Source organism: Amborella trichopoda, chromosome 11 (genome assembly GCF_054954075.1).
Source record: "Amborella trichopoda isolate Santa Cruz 75 chromosome 11, AtrichopodaSantaCruz75HAP2 v2.0, whole genome shotgun sequence".
NCBI classification, from domain to species: domain Eukaryota; kingdom Viridiplantae; phylum Streptophyta; class Magnoliopsida; order Amborellales; family Amborellaceae; genus Amborella; species Amborella trichopoda.
The window spans coordinates 326,631-352,401 of NC_142346.1; the positions used below are offsets into that span (position 1 = coordinate 326,631).

Sequence of the window (25,771 nt, forward strand, 5' to 3'; positions counted from 1 at the left end):
ATTCCTCCTCTTCTTCCTACTTTACTTCTATGTTCTAACAACGATAACGAGAATACATAGGAAATTTTTATTTGTTTTAAAGAAAATAATTTGATAGAGCTGCAGTACTATTGAAGTAAATAAAGCCTTGATTGAAAATTGCAATTCAAACCGAACATGATGTCTGTAGAAAGAAAAAAGATTTAAAGCTCTAAAAATAATATACATGGCAACAAAGAAGTGCTGATAGACAAACGCACAAGACTCGTATTATTTTTTTGATTATTTAAATTTTATTATTGGTATTAGAAATTGAATTTAGAGAGATATTTTTTTTGGCGAATGTGGTTTCCAATAAAGGATTTGAAGTAGAAAGTCTATCCCTTGGTGGATTCGTTTATTAAGTAATATAGAGCAGCCCCACCACGCGACGCGACAAAGCGTTGCTTTTCCCCACTTCACCGCAGTTGAAAAAAGATGTATAAATCCCTCTCTCTCTCTCTCTCTCTCTCTCACTCTCTCTCTCTCTAGGTGAGGTGAGGTGAGGTGAGGTGAGGTGAGGAGAGGTGCGGTGTGGTGGGGCCAATGGGGTGGCTCAAGTCAAACGAGAATCGCGATGTGTATCTGCCCTAGGCGCCCACTCGTGCCCACCGCCGGCCGCCCCCCCTCTCTCTCTCTCTCTCTCTCTCTCTAGTCTTATCTCTCTGCTAGAAGAAATGCGACCGTACGCTTTTGACGTTGGGGCCACCCGCTAACCTAATTGAAGAAGAAGAGAGGGAGGGTGCAGGGTGTTTAGGGGCCCCACTTCTCCTTTCTAACTGGGTGTGGGTGGGTGGTGTCCCTGCACGTAAGAGAGAGAAAGAGGTTACAATGAAAATCACAGGATCTTTCTCTCTCTTCCAAACCCCATAGAGAGAGAGAGAGAGAGAGAGAGAGAGAGAGAGAGAGCGCTGTTCACGAGCGAGATGTGAGACCTCTGCTTGCTGTCTCCATTCACGGGAGGTGGAGAGAGAATTAATTTTATCAAGAGATGGAAGGGAAATGTGTATATGGAGCTCGGTTTCACTTCACATGAGGAGGCAGTCAGAGAGAGTAAGATTTTACTGTTTTGACATGCCATGCGATGCCATGCGCACTGTTTTTATTATTAAATGAATGGGGGGGTGTTTTTTTTGTAAGGTTTTGCAGCGCGACGATGGGCGATTATGAAGGGACGTGAACCACATGCCCTCCCTCCCTCCCTCCCTCGTTTTCGGAGCCACACAGTATCAGCAGCACTTTCTTACAAAATCTCTCTCTCACTGCTTCTGGATCCGCTTACGCTATCCATCCATCTTCTGATCCATTTTTCTTCTTTCTCACTCATTCGCCATTGCACCTTGCTCACAGTCTTTGTTGCAGTGAGTGGGGAGGGAGCAAGGGAGAGATAGAGTGAGAAGGCCTTCTTTCTCTCTCTCTCTCTCTCTCCCTCTTCTCTTCTCCTCTCCTCTCCTCTCCTCTCAGAGGGAAGGGAAGGGAAGGGAAGGAAAGGGAAGGGAAGCCTTCTCTTCCTTTCTATTCCATGGCTCTTAGCATTTCTTCTTCTTTGACCTCCTTCTCACTCTCATCATAACTCCACTTCTCAACCCATTATAGCAAGATTTGATCTCCATCCTCTCAAAGCGATTGTTATACTTGTGGCTTTGCTTCCTATGAGTTTTGGGGAGTTCTTGGAGTGGAGTCAGTGTAGTACCCGGGCGGTCGGTAGCAATATGCCTGCTCCTGCTGCTTCTCAGCCCCCCCGCCTTCTCTCCTCCCCGGTCTTCACTAGACCTGCGCCAGAAACCATGTTCATCTCACCTGCCCTCTCTCTAACTCTGGTAATCTTCAAAAACCTCTCGCTCTCTCCCTCCCCACTGCTAATGTACACAAGACACACGAGCAATACCCACCTTCTCTTGCCTGCACTGGCAAACACCTCTCTCCTCTTTCAATTTATTTCAGCTTGGTTTTCTAGCTACAATTTTCTCTGTCTCTCTTATCTTTCGATTTATTTGAGCTTGATTCCTGGCCTTTCAGACGAGCAACATGAGCGGCGGCGGTGGTGCCATGGGGCTCGGCGATGGACAAGGTGAGATGGGAGGGGGTAGGATGTCAACGGTGATGGGGGCGGCCGGAGAATTGGATGCAGGGAAGAGCAGTAACAACAACAACAACAATAGCAGCAGTAATAACAGAGATTTGGATGGGTATGAGAGCAGATCAGGAAGTGATAACAACATGGATGCCGGGTCTGGTGATGACCAAGATGCCGACAACCCACCTAGGAAGAAGAGATATCACAGGCACACACCACAGCAAATTCAAGAGCTCGAAGCGTAAGCATCATCCTCTTCAACTCTTTCTTTGTTGATCTTAGTGACAGCATCTCTCTCTCTCTTTCTCTAACTGCTGCAGGCTCTTCAAGGAGTGCCCTCACCCAGATGAGAAGCAGAGGCTGGAGCTGAGCAGGCGGCTCAACCTCGAGAGCAGGCAGGTCAAGTTCTGGTTCCAGAATCGAAGGACCCAAATGAAGGCAAGCTTCAAATTCCATCACTCTTTTTAACTCTCTCTCTGCAATGGTGATACATCACATCTCTCCACATGCAATTCTATGTAATCTGAGATGAAGTGCTGATTAATCTCTCTCTGATACTGAAAATAGACCCAGTTGGAGAGGCAAGAGAACTCTATCCTGAGGCAGGAGAACGATAAACTGAGAGCAGAGAACATGTCGATAAGAGATGCCATGAGGAACCCCATCTGCACCAACTGTGGTGGTCCTGCTCTACTTGGAGAGATGTCCCTCGAAGAACAGCACCTCAGGATCGAGAATGCACGCCTCAAAGATGAGGTTCTCTCTACCCCAAATGCTATTACTAAGATAAATAACCACAACTTATCAATTGAAAGTTGAATAGGGCAGTGAGAAGACACGTATTGCAATCATGGCAATTTGATTATTTACAAAGCAATTTTCTCTAATTTGCAGCTGGATAGGGTCTGCACTCTCGCTGGGAAGTTCCTTGGAAGGCCCATCCCATCTGTTCCTTCGGTGCCCCATCGCTCTTCTTTGGATCTTGCCGTGGGAAGCAATGGATTCAGTAGCCCAATGGTAGACCCGACAGCACCTGCTGCTTCGTTGCCCCAAGGTGCTGATTTCATCACTGGGCCGCAGCTAAATGTGATGGGGAGAGCAGGGAATCCCGAGAGATCGATGCTTGCAGAGCTCGCATTGACAGCAATGGACGAGTTGGTGAAAATGGCCCAAGCTTCTGAACCTTTGTGGATTCCAAGCTTTGAAGGTGGGAGCGAGACCCTCAATTATGAGGAGTATCTGCTGGTCTTCCCAAGGTGCATTGGGCCGAGACCTCTCGGTTATACGTCTGAGGTGACAAGGGAGATGGGCAATGTCATCATCAATAGCCTCGCTCTCGTCGAAACTCTCATGGATGCGGTGAGCCGGTTGAATTTGATTTTTACCCTCTTGAACTGTCCTATAATGCTTCATCTGAAATCTTATTTTGTTGGTTGAGCTTTCTACATTGGTTTGCAACTGATTCTCTATATCAGTGCCCGAGTCGGCATTGATGCCGGGTATCTGATGAACCCCGAGGGAGAAGCCCGAAAATGGGGCAATTCTCCTGTGGGTCTGTTCTTATTTTCCCAGAAAATTGGCCAAGTCGTCGGACTCGACTGATTCTGTGACTGGTGTGGGCTTGGGACACTGGAAAGTCCGAGCCTGAGTTTTTATTTTAGATGCCGCTCCATGTGTATTAACGACTGCTGAAATTGAGCAGAAACGATGGACCGAAATGTTTCCATGTATAGTCTCCAGAGCAACCACTACAGATGGAATATCGAGTGGGATGGGTGGAACCCGGAATGGTGCTCTTCGACTGGTATCCCCTCATTTTCCTGGATTCTTGGTTTGCATTTCTTTGATGTGAGAAGTTGTGTATTCTTTTTCTTTATGGTCCTTTTTCAAAACTTTTATCGAGCTTTGTAACGCTACAAACATGGTTCAACTCGGGTGGATTTCTGTTGAGAATGAGATTTTGAAACTGTTATAAGTTAACATGTGCTGGTATTGAATATTGGCAATTGAGGAGTTTTGGGTTCTCCCTGAACAGATGCAGGCAGAGCTCCAAGTTCTGTCACCCATGGTTCCAGTGCGAGATGTCCAGTTCCTCAGATTCTGCAAGCAACACGCGGAGGGATTATGGGCAGTTGTTGATGTATCCGTCGATGGCCTCAAAGAAGACACTCCTTTAGCTCCTTACCCCAAATGCAGGAGGCTGCCTTCCGGCTGCCTTGTTCAAGACATGCCTAATGGATACTCAAGGGTATCTGTCTCTCTGCAGCTCTTTCATTGGAATCATAGACCGTTTTCTGTATCATTCATCGTCTAGACCTCTTTCACTTTCTCCTGTTAATTTGATGAATTTGTGGCAGGTAACATGGGTGGAACATATCGAGTATGATGATCGTGGGGTTCATCCGCTGTATCAATCTCTGCTCAAGTCTGGAACAGGCTTCGGAGCTCAGAGATGGGTCGCCAATCTCCAGCGCCAGTGTGAATGCCTAGCCCTCCTAATGGCCTCAAACATGCCAGGCAGAGATCCTGCAGGTAGTTTTTACCTCTCTTGCGACTTCTCATCATAACTTCGAATCTAGCCTCTTTCAACTTGTGCAGCATTATTTTCTAAACTAGAAATCATGGAATTGAAGCGCTTCTCAATGTGGCCTTGTTTGTTTGTACCTCCTTTTTCCTAGCTTGTCATAAAACTCTTTTCGGTTTGAACTTGTCATGGAAATTTGTTGGTTTTCTCCTCAACTTTGATCGATGGACACGGATTGTGTGTCTTGTTTGTTCGTTCCAGCCATCACACCTGCAGGGCGACGAAGCATGTTGAAGCTCGCACAAAGGATGACCAACAATTTCTGTGCGGGTGTAAGTGCTTCTACAGTTCACAAGTGGAACAAAATTTCAATGGGGAATGCAAGTGATGATGTGCGCGTAATGACAAGGAAGAGCATTGATGATCCAGGGGAGCCTCCCGGTGTAGTCCTCAGTGCCGCTACTTCAGTCTGGCTGCCTATCTCTCCACTCAGACTCTTCAACTTCTTACGGGATGAACATCTCAGGAGCCAGGTAAATCTCAGATTTCAATAAAATACTTGGGCTACTTTTTATTGCTTCTCCTGAATTATTCTGCAACTAACATATGGATTGAATGAATTACAGTGGGATATACTATCAAATGGAGGGCCTATGCAGGAAATGGCCCACATAGCCAAAGGACAGGATCACGGCAACTGCGTATCACTCCTTAGAGCCAATGTATGCCTTATTGGACATCTCTTTACTTGTCCTAATAGTGCATTTACTGGCTTCGCCCACTCTTATTGTTTTTATAGATATACAAATTTTGGCTTTAGAGGCCCCTAGATTAATATTTTTGATTTCTGTTTATGTTATTAGAAAGAATCCGCCAATTTCATAGACAGAATTCATCCGCCAATTTCATAGCTCTCATGCCACAGAATTCTTGCCACTGTTTTTTTTTTTTTAAGGGAGGGAGATGACCTAGGGAATTTCAGAGAGAGGGTTTTCTAATAGATGAAAACAGGGAGAGGATAATTCTTGCCACGTTTAGATCGAAACTATCTGTCTGGCTATGAAAAGTTCTTTCACAAATTTGGTCCTACATTTATCCATGCATATGTTAATTTTTTCTTGCAGGCAACTAATTCGAGCCAAAGCAGCATGCTGATATTGCAGGAGACTTGCACTGATGCAGCAGGGTCGTTGGTGGTGTACGCTCCAGTGGACATCCCGGCAATGCACGTGGTGATGAGTGGTGGGGACTCGGCATATGTGGCTCTCTTGCCTTCCGGTTTTGCCATTCTTCCTGATGGTAACAATAGCAATAACAACAAGGATGGTGGTGGTGGTGGGGTAGGGTGGGGTCAGGGTGAGAAGCTAAGAACGGAGGGTTCACTCCTTACTGTGGCATTTCAGATTTTGGTGAGCAGCCTGCCCACCGCAAAGCTTACGGTGGAGTCGGTAGAGACTGTGAACAATCTCATATCATGCACTGTTCAAAAGATTAAAGCTGCCCTTAATTGTGAGGATGCTTAGTTTGTTGTAGACAAAAAAGAAAGGAGTGGGGATTGAGAGGGAGGAGATGGGCAGAGGGGTTGAGTCAAGAACGCACCGCCTAATTCCTTGGTTCTTGTTCGACCCCGTCGGTGGAAGTGCAAGAGCAAGGGTGGTGGTTCGGGTATTGACTCTGCACCCTATTCTCCTCCCTCTTTCTTTCTCCTTTCTACAATCCTGACACCCAATGTACTTGGATAATACTTTCGAACTTTTCATCCCTTGTGTCTGGTTTCTCCGTTTGAAAAGAGCTTTACAGATGGTGGTCGCTTTTGTTCATGACTTTTAGGCATGGCCCCAGCTGAACAAGGCATCCTAAAGAGAGAACTTCTTGTATTTCTTTCTTGCACAAGCACATTTATGAGCTTTTCTGGTCCACCTTTGATTCTTAATTGCTGTGCAATTTTGGTGTTGGGAACAGGAGTGGGAGTAGATGGGAGGGGGACCATGCTTCTTGTTGGGTGGGGAGAAAGAATTAATGGGAGGTAGGTAACAAACTTATACATTGGTCTTTCATGTATTTATTCCAAGTAGATGATCCCTAGGCACCACAACCACAGTCCAAATAGTTTTGGGGGGGCATTCAATCTCACTCCCCAACTGTATATCCCTGTTCCTTTAATTAGACCTGCTAAGAAGTGGCCTGTGACCACCACACTAGTCCACATCAAGACAACGCACATATGGCCATCGTGTTCCAGCCTTGTGGCTAAGGTTCTTGCTGTTATATTCAACACATAAGTAACATGGTACATTTTTATGTTGGAAAACATAAATAACTGCAGTTTCCCTCTCAAGTCCACCTACCATCCCTTCTATGCTTTGCATTTGCATCATCATCAATCACTTTGTTAGAGAAAGAATACTCTATGCTTTCTCTTTTTCACTGTTTAAAAACCCAGATCAATGGGTCGTTTAAAAACCCAGATCAGTGGGGTGGATTGTTGACCCAATGATCTGGGCATTTAAAAACTCAGATCAATGGGGCAAAGATCTTTAAAAACCCAATGATCTAGGCATTTAAAAACCCAGATAAGTGGGATTGGGTGTAGTAAATGTATGACCGGATCAGTTCCATGATTGACTTAAAACAGAAAAAAAAAGATGGAATAGTAATGTATGACCGGATCAGTTCCATGATGGACTTAAAACATATAAAAAAAAAAAGATGGAATAGTGATGTATGACCGGATCAGTTCCATGATTGAGGCAGCTTTGATCGCATCTCCTATGGATTGTTTAGATGCATTAAAAAATTATATTTGCGAATGGTATGCGAACATAATTTCCCCCACCGAGTAACCCAAAATTCATCATTTGTAATTGGAATTCCTTTTTCATGAATTTCCAAAGTAAAGGAAGGCAATTAAAAAAGGAAATAGAATGGGTTAGCTTTTAATGTGTTTCCAAACCCAGATCAGTAGGGCAGATTGTTCACCCATAGATCAATGTCGAATCGTTGAAAATAAAGTTAAAAGTGGTAGTTTACTGGGTAAATAAAGGGGGATCCAAAAAATATTAATTTAACTTATAGACTGAAAAATATTATTAGGAGGGTTTCAGAGGGTAATGCAATCCGGCCGAGATCCATACCATTGGGGGTTTGCACTTGACCAATTTCCATCCAGATTGGCGATCCCGATTGGAAGTCACCGATGTTAAAATATTATATTAAATGTTAAGAAGACGCTAACTTGTACGGCCTGTTAAAGATAAGATGGAAGAACCAGTCAGAAATTTCTTCCAAACGATACTTGCTATTGGAAAGTTGGAACCACAGCAAGACTATTAGCACAGCCAAAAGACTTATGTCATTTCCGACAGTTACGGGTGGCTTTAAGTTCAATGGTGTGACCACAGTTTAAATAGTTGCAATGGACTGAGCCCTAGTCTCGGCATTCCAATTTGGGTGAGTCCATATAGAAAAATCCCAAATAAAAAGAAGAGCAGTATAATTCCAAGTATTCTCTACTGATACCCTATTCTAGAAGGATAAGAATAGACATGCTTCCCGGTCGATTTGATAAATCAATGTTGTTAGAACTGATTCATTGTTGGCCAAAGTGGCCGAAGCCATCGATTTTAGGCATCAACCGAAACGAAGCTTAGTGTTACCGTTTTGGTCAGCTTCGGGTCTTCAACTGAAAGATAAATCTATATAAAAGTCATGTTGTTTTATTTTTTTTTTATTTTTTGACATTTTTATTTTGAAACTCTTTCATTATTTTTATATATAAATATATCCAATTTATATACATTAAACTTAAAAAAAGTTCTTCCCCCAAATCGGTTAAAGCACCGAATTGTTTTATTTTTTTCACCAAACCGAAAACTCCAAATCTGACGACATTGAGAAAAATAGTTTGATGCACCTAGACATTAATAAGGTAATATGATATTGGTTACAGCGTACTATAAACTAGAAACCAAGGAGAAGATTTCGTGCTGAGTCATGCAGAAAGGCAAATGAAGGATACACACCATCAACGTGCTGTACACAAGGCCCTGAATCATTTTAACCCCGAGTCTGGCTGAACCAGTTTCTCTACATATTTCTACATATTCACTCTGGACATGGCTACCATGCCCACCTACCATGTTGTGGATCACCATTCTCCGAACAATTTGGTTCATTGGGATTTTGCAGCTGCAAGCCCTTTAATTCCCAAATGAAAGCTCAAACTGTGGTCGGGAACAACTGATAAATTCAACATACAAAACCAGTTTTGTGTCTACAAGGGTCTTGAATCAATGCTAACCAACTGGGCTGGCGAGTCTTCTACACGTGTAAACTACAGAAGGAGAACTTCGAAACCGCTTTCAAAATGCTACAAAAAGGACCAGCCCAATGTTCCACTGTTGAAACTTTCCTGATAGGCCTTTCCCTCAAATGGGGCTTCCCTAAGGTACGACCCGTCTTGGTATTTTTAGCCCATTTGGTATCTGCTTCTCTCGACAAGAACTACAGTACCATTTACCTTTCGGTATGTTTAGGAGTGAAGGATTCATGCAATAGGTGTGATATCCCTCATCACATCCATCGCAGAGGACAATTCGATCATCATTCTCATCAATAAGGCAAACCCTACAAAGACAGGAGGGACAGTACCATCCGGGTGGCGGAAGACTTTTCAATGGAGGCTCCAAACACAAAATGTGGTAATACTTGAAAAAGCAACCCTTGTTCGCACACTTTGCCATGTCCTTGTCACCCCTTTTACTACTTCCACACATTTTGCATGACCCCGATTCCTTGCTTCCTTTCTTAATAGATATTTTCGGTTCCTCAATAATGGATACATTATTCATCTTATCAGAGTCCTTGGGGTCCATTCCCCCACCACTTCTCTTTCCCCATTGGCTCTTGTTTCCCGAATTCCTTTTCATTCTGTTTTCCCCCTTTAGTTTCTGCAATTGTAGATTATATAATCTCTCACAAACCACACAGTGATGCCTCATGCCACCATTATCACCGATATCAGAGTGAGCCGCTTCATCATTTTCAGCAGTGTCATTGGTTGCTGAGGATTCCTTTCGAGCAGCAGAGCATGCTTGGCAGTACCAGCTCCCATGGGGGACCTCCTCGAGAGCAGGGGAGAGGCAATACATATGATAAGAGGCCTCACACCCATCACATATAAGGATACAGTCGTCATCTTCCGCATTTTTTCCACAAAGCCGGCATACTCCATCTGCGCAAGCTCCTAATTCCATAGGTGTGGGATGGAGATCAAATTCATGAAATGAAGATTTTCTCGCGGTTGACCTGGGAAGGGTGGAATTTGTTTCCTTAGTGCCCTGTTGGTTGACTTGCTGCAAAAGAAATTCTGTAGTTTTAGGATACACGATAGGAAGGGAATATAGACAAAGTACCTTATCCAAGAGCATCACACAAAGCAGAACTCTATAGGCGAAAACGTTGTATATTTGGTAGCAACATCTGAACAACTCTTGGGTTTGTAATAAAATTACTAATGAGATCAAATTACTGTAACTAAATTGTTTTTAGAAACCTTGTGTGTGTTATCAGTAGTATCTTTTCAGCTAAGTTTCAAGACATACCACCTTTGAAAGCATTGGTAGGCCTCCCTGAGTTTTTAAATTTGAAAACCCCAAGGAAGGACAAGACATTTTCCATCAGGTTCTTTAAAATTCAATTGGAACTACTAAAAACTAATAAAGCATTTTTCTGTCCCCAATTCCACCATTTTTTATTACTCGACAACGGGGTTTAATAGACAAGAACATAGAGCACATAATGCAAGAAGAATGAGATTTATATGAATTCGAAATTCTTTGCTAATGTTAAAAAAAAAAAAAAAAAAAGAATGAGATTTATATGGAAAAAGTAGAAAATATTAACTAGCAAGCAAGATGGGAGAAATAAACTGACATATTGAAGAATAAAAGTGGGTCAAGATTTGTCCTGCATATTAAAAGAACATGAGAAACAAATTTCCAAAGGAATTCTGCAAATCATAGTCACCGGAACTGGGATCAGGATCAGGAATGTTCCCAGATGGGATCAGAAGAAAGAGTTTGTGAAATGCTAGAAGGTCCCTAGGTTTGGGATTGCTGTACAAGCCCCAAAATTTAGGGATTGAGATCCCAATATTGGGGACCTTATTCCAAAGTTCTAGGGATCAAATGATAAGTTTAATAGTTTTGAGCTCCATCTGGTCAAATATTGAGGTCCTAAAGTGCAACCGTAATACATTATTAATTATTTTCTAAAAAATCCAGAATTTTAATAAAAATGTAAAAAATTCAATCATTCTATAATAATTTAATATTTTTGTACTCCTTTTGATTGTAGTTTATACATTAAATGATAAAATAAAAGTTCTACAGGTTCAAGCTCCATCTGGTTAAATAATGAGGTCCTCAAATGCACCTAACTAGGCTTCCTTAGGTCGGGACTGGGAAGTGCAAGTGTAAAGTGATAATAAAAATTTAAAATTTAAAAATTTATAACAAATTAAGAAAATTGAATCATTACGTAATAGTTTTAACTGTTTGCATTCTTTTAAGTGTCGTTTATGAGTTGATGTAATGTAATAACAATTACGCTATCCTTCATTGTTGAATAATAAAGTATCAAGATAAGTATTAATTTGAAGGTCAACATGACTCATGTCCTGTTAAAGACCCCAAAAGGGACAATATAGTCTAACACCACTGGAAATTATGTGTGCAGAAAAACATGCAACTCATATATTATATGATATTTAAGGATGTTAATGAATTATGCAAAGTAACGGTTACTTAGCACTAAATTCAAGCTCAAAGTTGATCTTGGGACCTATTAAAGAGGGCAATATAGTCTACCACGAAGGGAATCTTGATCCGACGTAAGTGGAACCTTAGTTCAGTTTATCTATGATCCACTAGATATGACGGCAAGGAACTTGGATCCCATGTAACAGATGATCTATATCCCTAATAGGAAGGAGCGGGATCCCAAAGTTAAAAATCTCAGAGGAGAAAGATTCCTCTCCTTGGATTGCACAAGTGGGCTTCAAGAGCGGGATCGACCCCTTGGTTGGAAGATCCTGTAATTATGCTACAAACACAAAATAGGAAAATGGCATTTAAAGCAGTAGTACTATTTGATTTGTCATTCCAAATGTCAAATATTTTACCTTTTTCTGATGGGAAGTCTGAAAATTCTCTAAGAGATCACCGGCAAGAACAGCCATTTCCTGGCCAATATCCAGAAGATGCTTGCATATCTGCAAAAAGTTCCAGATGTCTAATGTCTTCAGAGGAAAAATAAAAAATACAAACATAACTGAAATTGAAATACAAAAGGAACATGAAGCCACTCACAAGAACCAGAGAAGAAAGTAAAAATCTCACCCAGAGTTCAACACTAACATCATGTAGGAAGCTAGGAAACGTGCACTATGTTTTAAGGATGTTGTAACCTGGGGCCAAAATTCATAAAAAGAATTTCCAGAGAAACCAGTTCGTTCCACTTCTTTCTTTATCCAGCTTAAAGAAAAAGAAATCATAGGACATCACAAAACCTTTTATCAACAGAATAAATGTTTGGAGAAAGAGGCACTCCTAGAATGCTAGGATTGGTACATAACAGTTCAAACCAGTTCTAAGATTTAATCCCATAACTGGCTGGAACAGGTCGAAGCCGCGGAGTAATGGTCCAGGTCAAGGTTTAATGAAGGCATGAAAATGCTCACAGTTTCATATCCTTCAGTAAATAGAAAAGAAAATTCATGTAATATGACCAGAAAAGGCATACACATGCATAATTTTACCCAATAGTAATAAGCATTTCCAAAAAATAAACCTCTACAGCGTTAGAAATTATATCAAACTAAAGAAAAACAAAACTACAAGAGCTAATCACTAAAAGAACAATAATGGACATTGCTAAATATGGTTGGATAAACATGTTTCAAAATAATACCTGCCGCAAATCTGAAGCGAAGTGCTCAGGAGACTGAGCGTAAAGTCCGGATTTCATCCTTAAATCAATGAAGTTAAGACCAAAAATGTTGCCCTTCTTGATGTCGTTAAAGCTCCCACAAAATAGATCACACAAGGATGTGAGCTGCTCTGAGATATGGACATCATGGAAAATGCTCTCACATTGTTCTAATCTCAGAGCCTCTGTATGATTACCCTCCTTGGTAGGAAATCTGCCAGCAATATCTACGTTATCTTCCTTGAGGACATCATTAAGGGCCATATAATTTCGAGTCTTTCCTGGCCTCTGATGATAGCTAATACCCTCTTCATCCAATTGCTCTGAGACTGGGTCTATAGCTTCCTGCAAATAACTAGTGAATTATGACAAATGTGCTTAAAATAACACAAAGGAAGCACATAATGCAGAACATATTTTGTTGTACCAGTACCCAGTGAGAAGAGTTTCCTTTACATAGTCATGGGAACCACCCTATTGACAGAGAGAGTTGCAGTACATATTTGATTGCATGAAGTGTTTAACAGTTGTTTTAGGAAATGAGATCGGAATATCAAGTCCATGAATAACATACTGTACATTTTTAATGTAACTGTTAATTAATATCAAACACTTGCTGGTTGCTTTCGATCATCAAATATCACACCAAAGAATTGCTGGAGGAATGAAGCAAATCACAATTGTTGATTGATGCCTAGTAGTTGGGTGTTGATTGGTGTTTACTCAATAATATCTTGTGTCACCATAACAATAATATGAAGAGGACCTTGCTGTGGAACTGGATAGCTATGATGATTCATACACAACATTTTTAGGTAATAAAATAAAATAAAATCCCTAACTTTTTTCTCCATCCAAATCTTCCCCCAAACTGGACTCAAGTTTACCCATAATAGAGCAATGATGTTTAGAGTCAAGCTTGCTCAAGAAATGTAATTCGCTGGGCATCTGGCTCTGCTCCATATCCATGGTCCCTGGTGCACATTTTTTAAGAAATTGCCCATCTTTGTATGGACCTTTCAGTATCCTGGAGACAAGTGTGGCAGGAATGCAACTCACACGCAGACTCTCTAGCAAAAGGAGCTAACACTCTAGCAACGGTAATTTTTTGTAGCCTCAGTCCATTCTTGACTGTAGTGGAGAGCTTCCTTTCCTCTCCTACTTGACCCTACAGTTTTTGTACAGTACCCCCTTTTTAGGGGAGCCTTAATTTTTTATGCAAAGCCCAATCCTTTGGGCTGAAATTTTGTACTATCTCCTTTCTGTAATACCAAGTTAACATTTCTCAAAAATGATGTTTAGGGAGTCGAATCTTCAAAACTTCACACCTTTCATCATTGGACCAGAAATCAACTTTAATCTGCAGGCCCAACCACACAACACTATTTTCAACATGCAATATCTGAACTCACTCATTCGGGCTGCTATTATGATCAACTATTCAGAACTGCAACCAGAAGGGGAAGACCATCCAAGTTGTTCTGATTAAAAGAAAGCATATTTGCCCAACCTTCTCAGGCCCTTTGCCAACTTTTGATGCTAGAGAGGCTGAAGCAAGGGCATTTCTAGCAGGCCTTCAGAGTTTCAAACCCAAATCGAAGGAGATTGTAGAAGGGAACTCTAAAAATGTTATAGCATGGCATAAGAAAGAAATGGACCCTAGATGGAAGTTAAAGAGTGTTTCCGGTGAAACTTTTGCAGAATTCTTTAACATCTTAGGTTAACTTCACCATTTGTGGAGGACAAACGAACCAGATAGCAGACCAATTTGCGAGGGAAAGTTTTTTTTTAATATGTTGACTGTATTGAACAGAAAGCGAGTACAGAATGTGAGAGGAGAGGGGGGTAGGATACCCACAGACGGGTTCTGCCCAAAAAATAAGCAACCCACAAACGGGTGCCCTGTACAAAACCAAGGGTGTATCAAAAAAGTTTTACATGAATTGAGCCATTATATCAAGTCCAATCTGTGCTAGGGAGTCAAGCAAACATTCCCTAAGGGTTGCTCAGGTTGGCTTGAGACAAGGTTGCAGCTGCCTTTGCTAGGGAATCGGCCTCATCATTTGTTTCTCTTCAAACGTGATTCCACAAGATTTGTAGATCCCTTGTGAGTTGACAGATTTCTTCGAATATGCTGTCAGGCCTCCAAGGCCAGGGGGACAGTGCCTGAGGCCCAGGCTATAAAACTGTAAGAGTCGCCTTCAATGGTTACATATTGCCCCCAGCTAGTGTTTAAATTCCTGAGGCCTTCCCGGAGGGCAGAGGCCTCTGCAATTGCTGAATCAGAGACACCAATGGGAATAGAAAAGGAGCAAAGGGTATTGCTATTGTGGTTGCAGAACAAGCCACCTATGCCTGCATGACCTGGGTTTCCAAGAGAACACCTATCGAAGTTAAGCTTGATGTGGCCCTCTTTGGGTGGTCTCCAAAGGGAAGAGCGTGATGGCCTCTGAGTTTTGAAGGAGAGAATGGGAGTCCAGCCGTGGAGAAAGTCAAAGTGGTAAAAGTTTTTGAACTGTTTGTGGTGAGTGGCCCAGAAGAGGACTGCTTCTCTGATCTTTTCTACTAGTGCATTCACCGGAGATGGCTGGCTTCGAAAAATTCTGGCATTTCTCTCAGTCCAGATTGTCCAAAGGGTGGCAGCCACCGAGGCTTGCCACAGCAGGGTGCCAGCCTTACGACAGGCGGTTGAGAAGGTAGAACTGATGAGATGAGGGACATCAGGTGGAGTCACCTACTGCCATTGGAATAACTGAAGGATGTCAGCCCATATAGACAAGGCTACCTTGCAATGGATGAAGAGATGAGTATTGGTCTCCTCATCCTCAGTGCACATAATGCATCTATTTGGGATTTGGAGACCCTTTCTCTGCAATTGATCTACAGTAAGGGCTCTCTCGGATCCAGCTATCCAATTGAAGAATTGAATCCCAGGGGGAACCAAAGGAATCCAAACTTTGTTTACAATAGAATTGGGGCAAGCAGGGGGGCTTCTGGGATGAGCTAGAGAAGAGTAGAAGGAGACCACCGAGAAGGAACCCGAGTGGTTGGGGGGCTAGATGAGGCTATCTTGGCCTCGAAGGGGCAGGAAGACAGTTTAGAGTGATGGAAAGGGCTGTGAATTCCTGAAATTCTGGATCCGAGAGTGGTCTTCTAAGGGTAGGACTCCACACCCTCCTATTGCCCATCAGCTGAAACTGGGATTCCACAGTTGCATTAAAGTCACTGGCCAAGAGGAAAAGTCTAGGGTATAGGGCTTTAAGGAGTGCATTCTCTGGCCAAGTATCGATCCAGAACAACGTTTTGTCGCCCTGCCTAGGCCTGTACCTGATCATGGATTGAAAGTGTGGGTAAGAACGCAGTATGGACTCCCATATCCCCAAGGAGTTGCTATGAGCTCGTCGGGAGGGTACCCAAGAGGGGTCAGAACTGTGGTTTTTTGAGTTGATCACCTCCGGCCAGAGATGGTTGTTTTGGGTAGCTAAGCGCCACCACCATTTCCCAGGTAGAGCAAGATTATTTCTTTGAGGGTTCGAATGCCCAGCCCCCCTAGAGATTTAGGTTTGCAGACATTCTTCCAAGACATAAGATGGATCTTCCTATCCCCATTGCTGGACCACAAAAAGTTTCTCATTAGCTGCTCCAAACGGTGGGCCACCGAGGGGGGCATATGAAAAACTGACATCTGACATATAAGGGTGCTAGAAAGAGTGGCTTCAATCAAAGTAAGATGGCCTGCCGGAGATGGACAGAGTTAGTAAGTCAACTGTATGTGTACTCTTTATGTAGTCTTCTAGGGATGTCGTCATTACGACAAATTGTGTTAATACATAATATTAAAGCTTTATTATATTAATGAAACTGTTGGTTAAGTATCAAGAAGAAGAAGAAGAAGAAGAAGAAGAAGAAGAAGATTAATAATATTTAATAATAGTAATGATAGTAGTAGTAGTAGTAGTAGTAGTAGTAGTAGTAGTAGTAGTAGAAAAATAATACAAAACAACTGCTGTGAATAGGGCATTAAAGGAGGCCATAGAGCCTACATCCTGCAGACAAACTTCTCCATCTCAAATATTCTGAAATGGAAATCTTATAAACTTTTCACATCCCACCCACTCATTGATCTCTTGCAGCAAATTGTTCGTGATAAAATTTACAACATTATTGATTGACCTCTAGCCAACATAGAGGACCTTATGGTGAGATGCGTCTCTATGGCAATCTCACCTACGAGTCGGATGCATTGGCAATGATCATGACCATTATTGGGCATTTTGAATGAGCGGAATGCTTACAACTTAAGGGATCAAAGGGTGCATGAGTTGGTCCTCCAGGAAAGGATTAGGAACATGGTAATCTCATGAACTCTGCTTTGACCAAAATTTCAAGGTTTCAAGGCCATTGATTTGGGAGATTTTGACCTTATCGGAACCACTTGCTTCAATCTAGGGCAGTTTGGGTTGCTCCAGTGGAGGGTATTATGAAGCTAAATTTTGAAGGATGTTCACACAGTAATCTGAAACCAGCAGGTATGGGTAGGATTTTTAGAGATTAAGAAGGTAGGAAGCAAAGGTACGCAGACCACATGGGGATATGTGAGTTTACATTAGAGGATGCTCGTGCATTGCTTACAGTTATAGATCTAAGGATCTGTCCCTTCCATTTAAGGAGTCGATTGGTAGTAGAAGCCTAGAAGGAGATTGTCTTAATGTCATAAGATGGGGCCGTAAATAGTCCTCTAGGTTATGATATTTATTAAGACTTTGACATCTGTGAGACTAAGAAAATGACTTTTGTGCTCATTCTCAGGAGAGCTAACCAACAGGGTGATACCCTAGCCAGTGGAGGGGTTGCGTCAACATAGGGTTGTTCGAGATTCACTCTATGTCGACACAATTTCAGTGCAGGAATCTTGAAATGTTGTCTTGGCATCCCTTGGCCTTTGTTTTATGCTTTATGTTTTTGTAATTCTATTTTAATAATATATTTTTTTGTTAATGATTAAAAAAAGGCACTAAGCCACCCCAAATAGTTGGGATAAAGCTTAGATGATGATGATAAAAGGCACTTGATTGACATAGATGCCTTCACTTGGGTGAGCCTTCAATTGTAAAAGCTAAAAAAATCAACATTGGGAACGAACTGATAGACAGTCCAGACAGTCTTCTAAAAAGAATTACGAAGCACAACCAAAAAACAAGGGACAAAAGCGATCACCTAGACATTCAAGGGGTCCTCACAAACTAGGTGACCCAGGCAGTTGCCTCAAATTCAAGGGTGGCAAAGATAAGAAAAATGTATGATTATTATATAGAAATTAACAATATAAAATGATGAAAATTAGTTGGTTTGCATCAACATCAAAATCAATATGCATACACACCAATTGGTGCTAAAGGGTGCCACTTTTGTGCCTTTAGGTTGTGATTGTAAGAGTGTGTTAGGCTGCATGACTACATCAGAGTTAACAGTGTTATAAATTACCATCGAAACAACTTAATAAGAAACAACATTCATCCATGAATTTATTACACACAGTTAGGGGTTCTAAATCCTAAATGCTAATAACCATATATGTGCATGCCCAATCTTGTTACCAAGATTCCATGTTCATGCATATAGAAGTATGAGTTCGAATGGTACATGAATGGATAATGAATATATACACATACATATACACAAATGGCCCATGTGAGCCACACAGCGCACATCCAAACAAGAAGAATAAAGGTTACATCATAACACAACAAGACCGCAAAGGTAATACATAACAAACTAAACAAGAAAAAGCCCCTAAATTATGGGTTTGATCTTGTCTTTATGCCACAAACTCCAGCCTCCTAGGCCGCTGAGGTCATCATCATCATCTTCAAAGCCTTTTCCCAACTAATTGGGGTCAGCTACATGAATCTTGGTCCACTATGCTGATCTATTAAGGCCCACACCCTCAATGATGTCATAAGTCCCCATATCTTTTCTCACTACTTTCAACCATGTTCTTTAAGCCTTTCCCTTGCCATTTTTTAGCCTTTCACTTGAACTAACTCGCACCTCCTAACAAATGTTGTATTGGGTCTATGTCACATACAATAGTTCAAAAAGCGAACCGCCCAGCGCCTGGGCTGCTGTTGAGGCGGTTCTGGAGGCCTGGGTGCATTGCTCAGTCCTAGGCTCCCAAAAAAAGCGGATATCACTAGGTGCCTGGGAACCCGCCTAAGTGGCGCCCAGGGGCGGAAATGCCCCTCGTTGAGGATATTGTTTGGTCATTTTTTTAATACTAAAGGTTCAAAATTGTGGGTTTTAGGTTCATTTGAAACCTAAAACCAGTTTTAGGTTCATTTGAAACCTAAAACCCATTAGAGCCTATTTTAGAGAGAGAGAAAAATAAATAAATAAATTTCTACTGGGCTGCCCAAGTTCTAGGCGCCCCGCCTATGCACTGGGCGGCCTGGACCCCCCCGACCGCCTAGGTCCTGCCTAGCACTTTTTAAAACACTGGTCACACATGGTGACATAGTATAAAATTATCGGTGACTAGCACCTGGCAAAATAACCGCGTTTTAGAGAGAAATAAAAACCACGAAGGAAATAGCAAGCAAAAGGAACAAACTTGTAGATCTGAGTATTCCGCTACGGGCCCACAAGCACAAGAGAAGAAAAAACACTCACAAGAAGAGCCTCTCTCTCTACAAAAAAAACATTCTTTATTCCATAAAAAATAATCACCTTGTTTACTAATGTTGTCAGATTCGCTTTGGAGTCTTCTTCGGTTTGGTCAAAAAAATGAAGCAATTTGGTGCTTCAGCTGATTTGGAAAAAGACTTCGGATTTTGTTTTCAATTTAATATAAATAAATTAGATATCTATCTGCATATATATGAAAATATTAAAATAATCAAAATTTTTATTCCAAAAAATAAAATAAAAAACTTTTATATAGCCAGGGGCATTTTCATAAGTTCTCTCACGTTCTATGTATAAATATCAAAGACTGCAAAAAGCCCAAAGCCAAGAACTAGATCTAGTTTGCCACTATCTCTCCCTCGCTCTCTATGGCTCACTCCTAGAGGAGAGACAAACCTTCACTCCAAACCTCCTTCTCCTCATCCCTCTCTGTCTCCTCATGGGCTTCAAGGTTTTGGCTTTAAAACCAGTGGTTGAGATCATTGTTCACAAAATCGCCCGATCTAACCGATAACCGCCCGGTTAGATCAGAATCGGCCCGGCTTTGGGCGATTAGGGTGATCAACCGGTATTTAAAAAAAAAAATTCAAAAAAATGTGTATAAATTCCCAAAAATAAGGAATTTGATTTGTAATATATTTTTAAATATTCTTTGCTGTATGGTAAAGATTAAACATTGTTTTGGTCATTAATACTCACTTTTATATTTTCCCATCTTTTTTAGAAAATTTTAAAACTAGCCTTTGGAAAATGTAAAATGGGTTAAAATCCATTTTTTTCTTTAATTTTCAACTTCATTTGAATGTGCTTTGTTTTAATCATTCTTTTTATATTTTTCATATTTTAGTAGATTTTTGTTGTATTTTTTTTATTTTTTTCGACACTTTTTTGATCCCTTGGGACTTGCGCGGTTAGAGTGGTTGAATCGGCCGGTTTACCAGTTAGGCCGGTTTAGCGGTTAGGCTAGTTAAACCGCTTCCAGGCCCATGTCATGTTAACCGTTCCGGTTCGATTTTGCGAACACTGGTTGAGATTTTGCAAAGCTTGTGTGATGGGATTTTTTGAGTTGATTCTCATATCACCATTTTGCTGCTGCTGCCAATGACCGGTTTGAAAGTATGACTTTTTTTAGTGTTGTAGTGTTGTAAATAGCTCATCTTAGCTGCTTTGGCAGAAGAGGCAAAAGCTGACCGAAGCAGCCTGAAATGATTGAAGCGTCCCGAAGCTGGCCGAAGCGGCAACACCAAGCTTCGCTTCGGTTGGATCTAGGCCTAAAATCTAAAGGCTTCGGCCGAAGCGAAGCAAAGCGAATTTGACAACACTACTGTTTACAATTCATGTGCTCCTTTTAAAGGAGTGTGCTTTCAAAAACCTAAAGATAACTACTAAAAGAAGATAACTAACAAAAGACTATTACTCAACTCCTACCCACGCCACTTTTCAAAAGAAGTGGAACTTTCCTTTCTATAACTAAGAAGATAACTACCTTGTAATAAGTTTCTATAACTAAGAAGATAGCTACCTTGTAATAAGTTTTTCCTATTATCTCGCGTTCCTATGGATACAAGATTAGCTTCCTTCAATTCACACATTTCCTAAAAGAAAAGATCTATCCCAAAAAAAGAAAGAACTATCCAAAAGGAATCTACGGACTTTCCTAAACCAACTCATATAAAAAAAAAAAGACTTTATGAACTAAACTAAAAATACTCTTATTAATCCTATTTTTAAAAATTAACCCTAATAAAAATAAATAAAAAGTCTACCCACAACTCTAAAAATAAAATTTTGTAGCAATCAGATTTTGATCGGCATCACATGGCCAACCCACTTAAGTCTATTTTCTCTCATCTTATTGCCTATTGGTGCCGAGGTGCCCGACTCAAAATAATAAGGCCACCTAAATCCACCTTCCCTGAGTTGAAGCAGTCCACCATTTAAATATTTGAGTCCAGCTTTTATCCAGTAAGAACAAAGTGACAAAAAGACTATAAAGTGAAAAATATCTTTGGACCACCTAGTTTCATCAAGTCATCATCATCATCATTTTAGCCTTTTCCCAATTAATTGGGGTCGGCTACATGAATCTTGGTTCTCCATTCTGCTCCATTAAAGGTCATATCCTCAGTGAAGCATTAAGTCCCTATATCTTTTCGGACTACTTCCAACCGTGTCCTTTGGGCCCACCCCTTGTCTTTTTCAGTCCTTCCACTTGAACTAACTCGCACCTCCTAACACATGTTGTACTTCGTCGGCGACACACATGGCCAGCACACCTAAGTCTACTCTCTCTCTCGTTTTATCACCTATTAGTACCCACCTGGTTTCACCATGTAATTTCTTTTTTATAAAAGAAACTTGGTTCCCCAATTGAAGCACCTAGGCCTACAAAAATCTTTGAATAGGAATCAATGTATCACTGAACAGACTTCTGGCTTCACTACAAGCAAAATTAGTCAAAAAGGTCCAATTGTTCAACATATAAAGAAGAACTAGAAAATATGTACATATTCCCCACTATGTACAATTGGCAGAATACACACACAGAAATACACACTCACACACAATAGTGTAGATAAATAGCTAACAAATGTTAAACTTGTCCAAACTAGCCACCTTACATGTGCAAATAAAGGATACACTAGGGATTTTGCATAGCGCACACAAATCTAAACATGCATAAAACTGTGGCCACATCAAAAACCTATAGGCATGCAAATGGAAGGGAGGTGGCACACTCTGAAGAGATGCGCCTTGGGAGTAAGTACTCCCACCTAGGAGTCCTAAAGAATAGGCAATGGCTGATGGAACGGCAAGAATCTATGCGTAAAGACAAGGACCACGAACAGAAAGGTGCTCACATCGACTCACAACAATAACCTGATAGAGACAATAGGAGGCCTTCAGAGCGAAGAGCATCTCAGCCTCCTCTTCATCAAGTAAGCACTCAAGATAGAGCACCAAAGATGAAGTTTATGTAGGGAATGGGCTGGGAATGGGGTCCAGGAAGAGGAGGTCAGGGTTGTTGGTGCCACAGAGCTAATTCCATTCTCATCAGGTACCAAATTAATATTCAAAAACAAGAAGTGATGAAACAACACATATTTCAAGTATAAAAGTGTAACTCCATTCTATCCTGACCAAAGCCTCCACCCTCATGTCTGAACTCCAAATTAGTTACCACCTCAACATGGACCTGCTCTTCCACCCTCAAGCTAATCAGTCTACAGAACTGAACGCTACTCCCATCTCCAACACAAGAATCTCACATGGTGAAAACAAAACACCATATTGGATAGAGTCCAAGCCCCACATTACAAATGGCAAACATTGTCATCTCCAGAAACAGCTCCAGTGGCAGCACCAAGAACCTCATATCTATGGTTGTGGTCATGATTAAGTGAATCTTCTTATCTGATTAATGATTGCGTCACCCCCTTCCACTCCCACTACTGTAGACAAAAATCGTAGACATTTCATGTAGCTAAGTCCTGATAAAATGTTTCATTTGTATCAAATGACATCCAAAAGCCATTGAGACTTGTTCCCATACCTCTGAACTTTGTAACAGTAGAAAAATATAATTACATGCAAAAAAATAAACCCTATTATACAAGACCTAGAAAGACACAGCATCAAGAAATGTTAGGAAATCACAAATCACAAAATATTAGGGCAGATGTATTTGCATGGCAAAACAAATACTAAAATGATTCCCATAACATTACAAAACAGGTCTGATCAAAGAAACAAATCAATGACATGCCGATTTAATTTTCTTTTTGAGTAAATTGACTCGTCAACTTAATGCAATACTTGTAATAGTATATTTTTTGCCACTACATCAAGACAATATTTGGAGAGTTTACCGTATTGTCCAATTATCCACTAAGAAATCAGAAAGGAGATTAGAAAAGGTGGTAAGACAGACCTACTACAATGAACTAATCTGCTTCATTAGAAATGTAAAGAGAGAGAGAGAGAGAGAGTGTGACAAACCCGATCATAGTGTTGACCTACACCACTGAAACTATTTCCACCTGAAGGAAGAATGCTTTGCAGAGCCAGTGGTTCCGACGCGTGAGGATCAAACTTCACTTTTTTTATAAGCGATTGATTTCTCAATGAGCTTGCTAAAAAGATTTCCTTTGAGAGAACAATGGAATGGGGACAAACAGAAGCACTCCTATAGGAAATATTCTCAAACCTCTCCGAACAACTTGCAAGAATCATGGGAAGTTCCTTTTCTCTCTCCTCCTGAAGAAACTTTGCAGCAGCCTTCATAGATGTGAAAGCCTTACCACTCGGAGAGAAGTAAGAATGCAACCCTTTTCGACTGCAAAAACTGATCTGCGCTTTCCACCCTGGTCCAAGAACAATCCCTCGCTTGGCCACATATTCCTTCAAATTTTGAACAAGTTTGAAGTTCTCAAAGTCATGTAAATGAGTAGCCAATGGGTGATCAAGGGAACGAGACATGAATTCTGGACCACTAGAATCCTTTGAACAATCCATCATCGAGAGGGAGCAAGGGGACCCATTGGGGGGGATTTCTGTTTCCTTCATAAACAAAAGTGCATCTGCTGCAGCGACAGTTGCGACAACAAGGTCACCCTGAGCCCCCCTCTTATTCACGAGTTTCCTTCTTTTGTATGTCTTGACAACTTCAGTAACTGAGTGACACCAATATTGGTCCTTATTTCCACCCAGTGTTTCATCGCAAGATGCAGATTTGGGAGCCTCATTTTGAGATATTTTTGTCCCTCCATGAGCATTCGGCATGAGTTCATGAGTTCCTAGGCTTATAGCTGAAGAGAATTCTCCATTAGCAATTGATGTGGGATCATGAGTTTTGAGGCTTATAACTGGAGAGGAATTTCCATTAGCTTTCGGCATGGGGTCATAAGATTCAAGGCTTATAACTGAAGAGGAATTTCCATTAGCACTCAGCATGGGGTCATGAGTTTCCAGGCTTATCAATGAAGAGGAATTCCCATTAGCATTCGACATGGGATCGTGAATTTCGAGGCTTATAACTGAAGAAGAGCCATCAGATGCATCAAATTTTGATATCTCTCCATTGAGCAAATGTAATTCCTTGCCCATTTTTGTAATTCCCCCACTTCAGAGCATCAACTTCTGTACATTACAGTTCTCCCTGTAAATGAATGAAAGGCAAAGCAGAACCAAATCAGAGAAGGCAGAGTTTGAGGTTTAGGGGAATGTAAGAAGATGCATTCCTTTTTTTCTTCTTTTCATTTCTCCTTTTTTTTCCGCGTTGTTGTAATGAAGTAGGAAAATATAGTTCATATCTTGGTGAAATCTCCAACATCACAAATTTATACAAAATTTTACATAAACTCAGAGAAACATAAAAAAAATTAAGAAAGAAATTGAACTTTTTCCAGGAATACAGATTGAATGCATATAAAAGAATATTACAGGTAAAGAAGGCTAAGAGTTATATTGTTTTGACGTGCATCATTTTAGTATGGAAGCTTATCTAGCAAATCAGGCAAGCATCCATAAAACAATAAAATGCATCAGGAAATAGAGAGGTACTGATTCATCTACTCCACATTTATCATTTTTTTATTGTGAATATTAGGGCATGAAGAGAGTTTTTTTTTGGAGGAGGGGGGTAACATAGCTCATACTAGGGCACAGAGAGGGAGAAAGAGAGTTTAAGAAATTGTGTCAAACCGAAAAATTGCTCATCCTAGGGCAGAAAAAGAAAGGAAAATGGTCACGTTCCCAAAATTTCAGGCACCAGGGGACGAAAAGGGGGAGAGTAATGGTCTCATACCCAGCATTTTTCGACCAGCACAACCCAAAGAGAGAGATGGAGATAGAGAGAGGTAGAGAGAAAGAGAGAGAGTTCACACACCTGGTTTGGTTTGGCCTGATCTTACACATATTCCTGAGTCATTTCGCCATGCTTGACCTTGAGGTCAGCTGAAACCCCGCCCTCGAAACTCCTGTCCAGGTACAATATCAACGAGCATTCGAATTTTTGCTGATCTCCCAATTCTTACACACTCTCTACATTTCTCTCTCTAAAATCTTGTTCTCTCCCTACCGTCCATCCATCAATTCTCCCCCCTCAACTCTCACTCTACATTTCTCTCTCTAAAGATCTTGCTCTTTCTCTCTACCTCTCTCTTCTCAATTCTTTCTCACTCTACTTTCTCTCAAAATCTCCTTCTTTCTCTCTCTACCGTCCATCATCGATCTCCTCACTTCTTTCTCACTCTATATCTTGCTCTCTCTCTCTCTAGTCCATCTATACATCTCTCTCTAAAAGCCTTGCTCTTTCTCTCTCTACCGTCCATCTCTCTCTGTAGCACAGCACGCCTTTTGATACGACTGGCACGCGTACGGTTCCCGACGACGACCGGCCCATCGGGTTTTCCCTAAACTCGATGCCCACTTCTTAACAAGTGTCTTGATTCCAGGTGAGCAACTAACCATCAGTCCAT

General features: G+C 41.2%; 2 protein-coding genes across 3 annotated transcripts; one reads left to right on the forward strand and one right to left on the reverse strand.

Moving 5' to 3' along the window:
• The first annotated feature begins 822 nt into the window (after positions 1-822).
• LOC18441478 (homeobox-leucine zipper protein ANTHOCYANINLESS 2) lies at positions 823-6,538 on the forward strand. 2 transcript variants are annotated; one of them, XM_088851865.1, is made up of 12 exons: positions 823-1,071; positions 1,159-1,838; positions 2,038-2,336; positions 2,416-2,533; positions 2,663-2,851; positions 2,990-3,454; positions 3,798-3,899; positions 4,131-4,343; positions 4,453-4,627; positions 4,881-5,152; positions 5,246-5,341; positions 5,744-6,538. In XM_088851865.1, the coding sequence occupies exons 2-12, from the start codon at positions 1,671-1,673 to the stop codon at positions 6,140-6,142; spliced, it is 2,496 nt and encodes an 831-aa protein (XP_088707991.1). In that variant the 5' UTR covers positions 823-1,071; positions 1,159-1,670; the 3' UTR covers positions 6,143-6,538. The 2 variants fall into 2 exon arrangements, with proteins under 2 accessions (XP_088707991.1, XP_088707992.1); XM_088851866.1 differs by having other exon boundaries at positions 825-1,071; positions 1,168-1,838.
• Positions 6,539-8,509: 1,971 nt separating this feature from the next.
• Positions 8,510-25,295, reverse strand: LOC18441477 (RING/FYVE/PHD-type zinc finger family protein). Its single transcript, XM_011627689.3, has 5 exons — positions 25,180-25,295; positions 23,292-24,450; positions 12,591-12,953; positions 11,803-11,892; positions 8,510-9,973 (listed from the first exon to the last, which is right to left on the reverse strand). Exons 2-5 carry the CDS (start codon positions 24,396-24,398, stop codon positions 9,062-9,064), a joined length of 2,472 nt encoding a protein of 823 aa, XP_011625991.2. The 5' UTR covers positions 24,399-24,450; positions 25,180-25,295; the 3' UTR covers positions 8,510-9,061.
• Between the last annotated feature and the right edge of the window lie 476 nt (positions 25,296-25,771).